The following is an 11,083-nucleotide window of genomic DNA, read 5'->3' on the forward strand; positions in this document are numbered from 1 at the left end:
AGAATTTACCCTCTTTTTATTGGAGCGTGCTTTCAGCTTGATGATACAGAAGAGCAGATAAAGGTTGTTTAAGGTACTAGAAAGCCCTCTGAGCCAAGCATATGAGCCTAGGAAGGCTTTCATGGAGATCATCGTTAGATAATAGCGAGTATTTGGGTGCAGCCTGGAATAACACAGTACCAAACCAACCAGGGTCTGGGTCAATTTGATACCAAGCCACATCTGTCAGCTGCCACAGTGGCGGGTTTGGATTTTGGAAAGCTGTTCCCTGCGCCACAGGCTGTGTCACGTGTGGTGCAGGGGAGATAAGCTGCTCCCTGAGAGGCGATGCTGCTCTGAAACCACTCCGGGTGAGGTCCTGAGGTTCCTTCAGCTTCTCTGCCTGTCTCTCTGGGTCCCCCTCCCACCCCCGGGGAGGTGACTCCCTCTGTGCTGCTCCCAGAGGCAGCACCACCGTAATCCCCAGCTTCTGCCCAGTGGGACTTTGTAGTGCAGGTGACTCTGCTAGTTTATTATGGCCTCTGGGCACTTTGCAAGGAGGATCCCAGACACCTTCGGGAGTAGCTGAAATCAAGGAGATTAAGTGTGAAGTGCTCACCCAGAGAGACTCCCAACGAGCACAGGGATACCTGCTGCCACCCAGACCAGCACCCCATGCCATGTTTTCTGCCAACTCTTCAGATTAATCAGTCTTAGATGAAATGTTGCTATCCTCCAGGTCTGCTACCTTGTTTTCATTTTCTAACTGCACCTAAGACCATGAAAACATGAACACCAACATACATTAACAGGTCAGATATGAATAAGAAGGAAAGCATGACATTCTCCTTGACTGGTGGTACCGGAGCTGCCAAGCAGGGTCCAAAGCTCTGTACAGCTCATGTCATTGACGTCTGTCCCTTTGCTTAATCAGCCAGGGCCTGAGAGCAGATACGAGGGATGGTGATCTGTGCTCCTGTGTCACTGCAGGTCTGATTTGTGGAATGATTCAGAAGTAAGGCATGAGTCTAAACCACCATGTAGAGATTGTCATATTCAGGATGTTCTTGGGATTCTATCAGGGCAGATGTGCTCAAAAGGCCTTTTTTCTTTAAGTTTCTTAAGTTAATTTAATATTTTAAGCTGCACTTCTTGTGCAGAGAGATGTTAGTCCCTGCAGTCTGTAGGTATAGAAAAGTGTTTCACGCAAACGGAAAATATAATATTGAGTTAAAGAGACCCTAGCCAGGTCTTTAGTTCCCTCCAGTTTGCATGTCATGGGAAAGTGGATGGTCTCAAGGCAGCAGAGTAATGCTGTGATGTGGCAAGTGTGTTGAATAGTCTGCTCATGATGGCTGAAGAGCAGCTGCACTGATTTTCAGATACACCCACAGGCCAGTCCTGCAGTTCTTCTTGTTTTCCCATGCAGGGATCTCAGAAGGCTCCCAAGTTGCCCCCGCTCTACAGACAGGGAAGCCGGGCCTAGTGCCATGGGATGTACTGGCAGAAGTGGTGTTCTGCATCCTTCTAAACTGATCTAAATCCCATTCCCTATGGTCCTGCTCACCCCCACCTGTCTGTTTCTCCTCCCTATTGATACCTGAACACTCTCACAGCAAACAAATTCCCCTCTCTGGCCTGTTGTGCAGGTACTGGGTGCTAGCGCAGGTTAGGGAAGAAGGCAGCGACAAGCACCTGCAGAGCAATGAGGTGCAGAGGGATGCAGAGACAGTCCAGGTTAAATAATTTCACACCTCTGTGGATCTGCACCCTTAGCTCTGGGCTTCTGATGTGAGGCAGGCACATGCCCTGGTGCAAAGACAGGGCTGGTTCTAGCAAGAAATATTCAAATTACCTCTAGGACTTCTAGCTGTGCATTGAGAAATACAGACATTGGCTAGAGACTCACAATGTTTTTTGAGATGAAACTAATAAAATCTTCCTAAATACAGGCAGAGTAAAGCCTTCTGAGGGGAAGGGGCTGGAGCAAGTCCATAGACCAGACAAACCTGCAGGCCCATAGCTGAATTCTCTGGCTCACTGACCTACCTCTAGTTATTTAATGAACAGCTCTGGGGGTGCCTGATCCCCTTGTGTGGGCCATATGTCAGCTAAATGTCAGCTAACCCTGCCTTAAAGGAAACTCTTAATCTTCTTCATTCCAACCAGTCTGCCACAGCCTGGCAAAGGCCACAGCCGAGTAAGCAAATGAAGGAATGTGCCTTTGAAAGGCCGTGGAGGAGCAAATCTGTTAGCTGCGGACCTCACCTGCACTAAATCTTTTCCTACCTCCATAAGAAAAATGCCTCTGCTGATTGTCCCACTGTACAGCAGCCAGCTGAGATTTCTGAGTCTGCTCTGCAAAATGAGATCTGATGTTGGATGTGACTAGCTCAGTGTTTCCGAGTTTGCTCTGGCACAGACATGTGAAAGATAGGCCAGACACATTTCCAGCTGGCTCCCTCAAATGCCTGTGTGAAGGAAATTTCTTGCCCATTTCAAAAAAATGTAGGTTCTACCCTCCAGGTCTGATTCTTACTTGTTTCCTCCCTTGCTCCATCTCTGACATCTGCACCAAGAATGTGGGAAGTGCTACCAGGTTGGGAGGGGGTGTGTGTGTGTGTGTGTATGTATGTGTGTCTTGTGGGGGTGTCAGTGTTAAGCAAGCCACGAAGCAAAGGTCTCAGAACCTTCCCCATAGCGTGGAGCCGGGGCTTGGGTTTGCCCAGCACAGTACCATACAGCTCAGCACCAGTTCCACCTCCTGTCCGCTCCCATGTGGTGGAAATCACTTGAGATTCGTTCTCCCAGTGAGGTGAATAGCTGACTTCTACAGCACATCTGCACTCCCAGGATTATTTTTGGACAGGACAATTTGAGCTAGGCCCAAAGTAGCAAGCAGGAGGAGGTTTCCTGGAGCTCTGCATCAGTGCCCTGCTCAGGTGTGACTAAGGAACCTGCAGAATGGGAAGAATTCGCAGGGGACATATTTTAGCCCTGATGCCGTGTGTGGCTTTCTCTCCTCTCCAACCCCAACCTCCACCCTGCCCTGTTCCCACCCCACCAATCAGCCTCTTTAACATGACAAAGAGCCCCGATGGGTGGACATGGTGAATATTGCCTATAAAGGTAACTGCCTGCCTACACTTCAGGGCTATCTATCTCGGATTGCTGGTGAGACCTGCCACCCACCCCCAATTACAAGGTAGGGGAATCACTCCTGTATCTGCCCCCACCATGTGTGCGCACTTGGCTCTGCCCCCCTACCAGGCTTACCCTGGTGGGCCTGGCATGGGGTACCTGGATTTTTACTGGAACTCGACGGGGGAGGCAGGACATGTCCCCACTCCGGCAGGGCCAGCGGGAGTCACCAGTGCCAGTCCGTCTCCAGAGCCAGGAGGGAAGAGGCAGACAGCAGGTAAGGCACTTCGGCTGAATCCAGGGGCTGATCCCCAGGGTTGCCTGCAGTCTCGGGTCAGCCACTCGCTTAATAGCCTTCAGCAAATATTTCTCTCTCCCTGCTTTAGTTTCCTAATGTGTGACCTGGGCAAAGTGTGGTGTGGTAGGCAAGGAGGATGGGTGACCTTGGGCAATCACACCGCCTTTCTCTGCTGCTATTCTTTGGTGACTGTGGTTTCCTAAAGCTCAAGAGGGCCTGTGAGAGTCCAGGCACCGGGCAGGTCTGTGCTCCAGGCTGAAGGGCAGTGTGACAAGCATGGTTTTCACATGGAAGTTCACGTGTTTTGGGGCAGGAAAGTCTGGGCCTTCTTTTAGTCAAATGCTGTCATGTGTGCTATGGAGAGAAACAAATCCTGAAGGTAATTCTGCTCATGGCATCCCTTATTGCCTTACAAACTCCTTGTGCCCTTACTGTGCTCATTGAACTTGAGCCAAGGCATGCTGTGTACCGCTGTGTATCACTGTGCTGGGAAATCTGCTCCCTTTAAACCCGGCGTTGTTACTCTCTGCTTATTTTAGTCTGTCATTTCCCTTCCTCTGTTTCCCTCTCCTTTCCATACTCTTGTTGCCTTGCCTTTCCCTCTTTGCAAAAAAAGTCCCAGACCCCACCGCAGTGGCATTTTCTGTTCCTGCCATTCCTCTCCCACTCCAGTTAGTAGCAATAGAACAGCTTATGAAAGGAAGTTTTCTCCCAGCCCCATCCTGTGGTCAGCAGGGTAACACTCTCCTAAGGTTCTTGATTGGGTGGGAGGCGAGTGAGCTTTTTGAGTGCTGGTTTCAAGCTGTCAGATGCTAGAGAGAGCTGCAGGCTTGGGCAGAGTGGCTCGTGGCTACTTGGCATGTGGTTTAGAGAAAGGCTCAGGTTCTCTTCGTGCTTCCTATGCCATGAAGGCCGCAGGCAGATGGATTCATTGATGCCCCCAGTGAGCCCGGTATATAGGCCTAAAACCTGGCTTCAAACACCCTTCTCTCTCTACAGAGAGTACCCAGTCGTGGAAGCAAAGGCCCATTGATGTGAGGGGCTCGTAGCAGTGGGTCTGTCTTAGGTTTTCATGTTTCTGTCTGTTGTGCTGCTGTTTGTGCTTCTTGCTTCCTCTTCCCTTCACTCTTTTCTCATGGGAGAGGGTGCATCTTTGGAGCTTGAGCTGCAGGTGGTAGGTAAGTTACATGGGAGTTTGGGATGATGGGCTGAGCCAGGAGCGTGTGGGAGCTTTAGCTTTATGGTGTCTTGCTGTAGTTCCTGTCTGACAGAAGACTTTCCTGTTTTCCAAGCCCATATTCTCAGCATGTTCATTTCCTACCTGTAAGGTTTTTACTACACAGCCTGCAGAAGCCAAGCATCCTGTGGTCCCACGTGAAATTTTAGCTTCCTGTGCATCCAGGTCACAGATATTCAGCTTCCTCTCAGGTGCTGCCATCTGCCACCCATGCATGTAACACCTCTGGCCCTTGCACCTCCTCTGTTGACAGCCTCTTGCTCCTTGTAGGCAGAATCCATTTGTAATCCTGGCCCACTACACACCTGATTCTACACACAGCCTCTGCTCTGGGTGGTTATCATCTCTTAGGTATAGGAAATAGTCAAAAGCTGGCCTTTAAGGCAGAAGCAGCTGAGTGGTAGGCACCACAAGGACAGCTTGTGCCTGTGTCAGGATGGTAATATGGGAAAAGATACCACAGACATGGCTACCTTTGCAAGGCCCAGCAGCACCTCAAGGCTTTTGAGTGATTGTTTAGTAGCCCCTCAGTTTAGGATAGAAGAAGGAAGGGTTTGGTAGGGTGGACGAGCAGCCCATTCCTCTGGAGGGCGTCAGTACTTTGTGTTGGATATATGTTTGGGAGGTTGAGGAGGGTTTTTCAGTAGGATTCAGAGAGACAGCTCTCAAGGTGACTAGGAAGGAGACTGGGAACTATTTGGCTCAGTAGTCAGAAAGTGTGTACTGAAAATGTCACTCCCTCATTCACTGCACCCCTTCTCTCCTGAAATGCCAGTAGGAGGAAGAAGGATGGACCATGCAGAAGGGTTTGCGGAGGAGTAGCTGGAGGAAGAAGGGATGGACAGATTTATCATTGCAGATATGGGGAAAGGGGTAGACTGACATCGCAGCACTTTCGTCAGGGCTGGCCTGAGAAAGTCTCAGCCTCTCACAGACACCAACAACTAGGCGGCTGACAGAAGGGTGCTGAGATAATCGCTCTTGTTAGCATTTTCCTATTCAGGCAGCCTGAATGACTTTGCATCTTGGCAGCTTTTGTCTAGACTGCCTAGTAGCCCAGGCAGACTGTTTAGGAAGTTTTTCCTTTAGATCTTTATCTCATCTTTGTCCTCAGCAGAGACCCCTTAAGACATGTATTGGGACAAATGAGAAGGGGCTTGGACACTGCACTGTTGGATTTTGTCCCCTGTGGCCCTGGTGCAGGATTACTGACTCTTCGCACCTGTTCCACACATCCACCTTTCCTCTCTCCTGCCCCACTTCCATGTCAAACTTCTCTCCTTTGACCTTCTCTTGCCAGAAGCCCCCCTCAGCCAAATAGGTCTCCCATATACTCATGTGTTTCCAGCTGTGGGATGGTCTGTGGTGGGAGCCACCAGCAAACAAGAGTGAGCCAATATCCAAGACCAGACTGATGCTCTCCACATGCCTGTACTGGCTGCTCTGCCCATGCCCACCATACATCCTGGTTGGGGATTCCTTAAGCGCCTTGAGATTGCTGGGCAGGCAGTTTCGGGGAGCCCAGTCACCAACCCAAAGCGATGCTTGCAGTCATGACCGGGCCTCAGTACACCATACTGAAACCAAAATATTACTGGGGCCTTTTGGAGAAGGATAGAGTAATGCCATGAGCCAACGTGCACCATTCTCCCCTTTCTGCCCTGACTTTTCCGCCTGGCAAAGGGAGCCACAGGCATCCTGAAGGGGTGAGCTGGGAAGCTGCTTGCTGTCAGTGGGCTTGTCTGTGCTCACAGATCCACAAAGGAGAGTGACACAGGCCTTTGCTTCCAAAGAGACCCTTTTCTGGTAGGTAAGGAGCTCTACAGCAGGCAGGGAGCATGCTCATACCCATTCAACTGTGCTTTATGTCTTACATACCTTTTCCCATTGTCTTTTTCTTTCTAGAAATCTCCCCAGCTTCATCTAGTTCTGGGAATTTCAGTCAATTCACACCAGATTCAGCCACCAGTCCGCATTCGGCATCCTTGTCCCCACAGCCTGCAGCTAAGTCTGAGAAGGGTGGAGAAAATGGCATGGAGGGAGTGAAGAAGGCCAAGATCCGCACAGCTTTCTCTAAGGAGCAATTGCAAATCCTGCACCAGCGGTTCCAGAGCCAAAAGTACCTCAGTCCCCAGCAGATCCGGGAGCTGGCTGCTGCCCTGGGGCTCACTTACAAGCAGGTGAACATGGAGACTTTGACTCATAGTGTATCTGTCTCACAGTGGCTGAATGGTCACGTAAGGCAGTGACAGGATGGAAAGATGAGTCCACAGCAGAGAGCAAAGGCAAAGGTGCCAGCTAACAGTTGCTCCCTTGCCTATTCATGCCCAGAGATCAGAAGCACTTCTGGGGGACAGGAGAGTCAGTGGCACCTCACTGGGGCCACCCCAGTGAGGGGTCAGTTAAGGGAACTGCTGCCAACACGTAGTAGAATTGCAAACATGGTGATGAATATGTTGTTTGCCACAAACAGCCTCTGCCCTGGGCTTGACAGCACTTCACAGCCTTTTTCCATGCACTGGTGATCTTCACAGAAACCCTGGCATGCATCAGTTCTCTGAAACCCTGGGCTGCAACATGCTGAAAGCTGTTGCTAACATATCCCCGGACTGATCTTGTCAAATATCTAGCAATGTCCCACACTCAACACTGCCTGGCTGCTAGGCACCCACCTCCCTCCATGTGGGTACTGCTCAGTTCATATATTGCAGCCCTTCAGGGTCTCTGCTGATCTCCAGGTAGGCTGTGTGTAGTGCTGGCTCAAATGATGCCTTCCTAAAGCAGAGGGGGCTGGGCAATGGGGCACAACTGCCTGGAGTTTGTATCTCAGAGCTGGGCATGATGGCCTGGATGCCCTGGGACTAACAAAGTTACATATGCATTGTAGGCGCACACATCCGCACGCACGCACTGAACTGGTTCTGTCAGGAACAAGACCGGTGGGACAATCTGCCTGCTCTTTCCTTCAATCCACATCCCCGCAAAGGCTGCTTTCACAGCCCAGACACAGCCCTGGGGAGAAAGGGCTTTGGAATTCACCCCAGCAAGGAGCTTTGAATTTGGGAACTGCTAGGCGCAAGGAACAAGCCTCTCCCTTTTCTGTTCACAAGTGTGCAGAAACAGCGTCCTAGAAGTTTGCCTGTAGTGCAGGGGGCTTGTAGAGACCTGAGTGGGTCTAATTTGCACCACTCGTTCATCTCCGTGATTGAAATGAGCCAATTTGTCACAGCTATAAGTGTCCCGTGGACAAAGTGCCGCTCCCTCCCCCCAGCATGCCACCTGCTGAGCTGCTAGACAGACCCCTCCCCTCAGCAGCAACCCCAGGGGGCTCTTAAAGGCCTTTATCTGCTTCTGCCCATGTATCTATGCCATCTGGTCACTCGTTGCTGCTTGTCCATCTGATAACGTTTGCTCTCCCTCCCCTTTGTTGATGGTTTCTCTTCCCCACCCAGGTGAAGACTTGGTTCCAGAACCGGAGGATGAAGCTGAAGAGGTGCCAGAAGCACAGCCTGTGGACCGAGCGGGCTCAGTGCCTCGTGCAAGTAAGAACATAGCAATATGACTCAGCAGGGCCCTTTTATCTGGGCAGATTAGCCCCGTGATATATTTCCTCCGTGAGCGCAACTTAAGCATAGAAGCATCAGTGTACCCTGCAGAGGCACAGGCTTGGCATGACTCTCCACGTTCTGTAGGTAGCCTGGCAATGGGCTGATTATGACACCAAAATGCTTCCAGAGAAAAGCTGTTTTCCTCATATATGTATATATACGACTGTGTATCCACCCCTGAGCTATGGGGATGGGTATGGTTTTACTTTCCCTCCCATGTCATTGCTGCTGGTCAAGGGATAATTTGAAATGTGAAAGTACAGAGCCCCAGTACATGTCAGGCCTGTGGACACCAGTGTAGCTACATGTTCTGACTCACTGCCTTTCCCTTTCAGAGTGGGTTCCAGCCAAGTACTTACCTGGACATGCAACCGAAATTCCACCAGGGCTACCCCATCACCACAGCCAGCAACATCCAAACCATGCCTCCCCCCCGCCAGCACTATGGAGCAGGGCAGAACGCTTACGCAGTCGTCACCAGTGAGGATGGAGGAGTCTTTGGCAAAGGTGGGGGCACCTGCAGCGTCCAGCAGACAGTGGGCTTCATTGCCCAGCACAAAGTAGACTTTTACCACAGCTATCCTGGCAGTGTGGAATATCCAGGCACAAAGACAGGTGACAGCTGTAACTTTCACCACTCGGCCACCATGGGGGCTCCTTTCCCAACCGCTGCTGGCCACCACCTCTATCATTCCTAAGCACTGTGGTTGTGGGGTACTTGGGCACCCGGGAATCAAATCTCATCTCTCCCTTTGTTATTCATGCGCTCTCCAACTCAGGGGCATCATGTAACTAGAGCTTGTTTTGGCATCCAGCTATATGCTGGCAAGCATGCACAGACACACAGACATGCAGATACTTGGTTGCCCGTATATGTACACACAGCCCTTCATTTGTGTGCCCTTACATGTGCACCCACAAATGCCCTTCTTTACTGGCACAGACAACCGAGTTCCTTTATAGGAAGACCCAAGATCTGGTTACCTAGATTATCCCCTGGATCTTCTAAATTATTGTAACTTGTCTCAAAGGAGGCACAGATCCCTTTGGGGATCTCATTTATACATATACAGTTGTATATGTGCAGTTGTACTTATACAGTACATGTACAGTACAGTTCTGTATACGTTACACATGAAGCCATGGGTTATATGTGGAGGTGCTGGTCACATACCTTTCACTGAAGTTGGAGAAGTTATTGTTACACACAAGGCATCCATCTGATGGTCAGACCACCAGTTCTGCAGGTCAGCCCTAAAGTATAGAATTGATGAAGTGTCTAGTGAAGGGAGATGTGACAAGTAGCTTGCAGAAAGGCTGGTAAGATGTTCTTATAAGCATCCAAATGATAAATAAGCCCTTTGTTCTAGTCTGCATCTTTCTGTGCCTCCCCTCAAGAAAACCAAACAGTGCATTCAATTTGGCAAATAATAAAATATTTTTTAAGATTGATTATGTATTTTTCTGTATTTTTTTCCACTGTAATAAAGCATTGCAATATGAAATCCAGATGAAGCATAAATAGTCATAGCAACTGTATGCCATTGTTATTACTGATTTGACTCAAACTATCAACAGAGATTTTTCTGTTATTAGTGGATCAGATTCATGACTTTTGGCAATGCCCAATACCTGGAGTCAAAGGATGAGGTAACTACCACCCACCTTAAGAAGTCCCCTACCCAGCAGTATTTAATACTGGGACTGGCTAAAACAGAGAGGCACCGTAATTTCTAAACTTAATACTATGTAAGTGTCTATGTAAGTACCTAAAACCAGATGTGTGTATCAAAGTATATTTAATAATAAAGCCCCAGTTCCCTGAGTCACAGATTTACTATCAGTCTTTGGTTTAAAAAAATGAGCATAAAATGAAGGCAATTGTTGTCTGCAGCTGACATAATAAGAGGGATGGTCTTCAATTGGCAAAGCTGCTTTATGTCTCTGTGTCTCACAGCTGTCTGGTCCCAGCCCTGCTCCCACATGCAGCCACTCTTTGACCCTTTTACAATGTTTATAGAGCTGTACTGTAAACTGTATGATAAAATAAGGCCTTTTGGAGGGCCAATTTCCAAGTCATATCATTCTGGAGACCCATGTTAAAGCGTAGCCCAAACACACATGTCCTACATCCAGCAAGTGCCTAAGCTTGCTAAAGATGTTCTTGCAACCTCTGCACTATTAGAGGGGTGGGGATCGATTGAGTTACCTTAATTGAAAGGTGCTGGTTAACATCCGAAGATGGACTACAATAGCAGCCATTATCAGGGCTCTCACATGAGTGGGAGTTTTTTTCAGCTCCTTTGGAGCCAAGAGTGCTGCTACTAACCTGAATAGTATCTGGAACCTTTCCATGCCACCCCATCAAAGGCTGCTGTAGGTGAAAAAGTTGAGCTTGTGACTGCTGCTCGCCAAAAATTCTTTGGAAAACTGCCCTGTTCCTTCAGAGATACTTTAAGACAGGCAGGCTCTTGGCATGAAGTTTCTGGGACTGACTTGTAGAAGGATGCTGGCTGTAAGTGCAGCAGTTGTGGTCTCCCTACTATTGACCTTCTGCAAAGCTGTGCTAACAAACACTACCAAATCTTGCAGTTTTCTCAAGAGACCCGTAACATTTTTCAGAGGCTGTCATTCAAAGGCAGAGCTTACTGCCACAGGCGGTGGCAATAAAAAAAAAAAGCCTGCAGCAATTCAAACAGGCAAGTAAGCAACTTCCAGGAAGGAAGTTCATTGATGCCTGCTGTATCAGGAGCCGCATTCCCAGTGCTCTGAGTAATAACGGCAGGGAAGCAGCTCCCTGTTGAGGTAGGCCCCCCCCCC

The 11,083-nt window shown here is 49.3% G+C and overlaps 1 protein-coding gene across 1 annotated transcript; it reads left to right on the forward strand.

Annotated features, from left to right (window-relative positions):
- Positions 1 to 3,216: 3,216 nt before the first annotated feature.
- LOC104540421 (homeobox protein NANOG-like) lies at positions 3,217 to 8,961 on the forward strand. The gene is made up of 4 exons (XM_010184228.1): positions 3,217 to 3,397; positions 6,561 to 6,835; positions 8,108 to 8,197; positions 8,599 to 8,961. The coding sequence occupies exons 1-4, from the start codon at positions 3,217 to 3,219 to the stop codon at positions 8,959 to 8,961; spliced, it is 909 nt and encodes a 302-aa protein (XP_010182530.1).
- The last annotated feature ends 2,122 nt before the right edge of the window (positions 8,962 to 11,083 follow it).

This window comes from Mesitornis unicolor, unplaced genomic scaffold (assembly GCF_000695765.1).
Source record: "Mesitornis unicolor isolate BGI_N332 unplaced genomic scaffold, ASM69576v1 scaffold12075, whole genome shotgun sequence".
Classification (NCBI taxonomy): domain Eukaryota; kingdom Metazoa; phylum Chordata; class Aves; order Mesitornithiformes; family Mesitornithidae; genus Mesitornis; species Mesitornis unicolor.

Coding starts and splice junctions, on each gene's coding strand:
- LOC104540421 (XM_010184228.1), top strand. CDS start 3,217: ATGTGTGCGCACTTGGCTCTGCCCCCCTACCAGGCTTACCCTGGTGGG. Junction 6,836..8,107: donor TGGGGCTCACTTACAAGCAG/GTGAACATGGAG, acceptor TTCCCCACCCAG/GTGAAGACTTGGTTCCAGAA. Junction 8,198..8,598: donor GGGCTCAGTGCCTCGTGCAA/GTAAGAACATAG, acceptor TTTCCCTTTCAG/AGTGGGTTCCAGCCAAGTAC.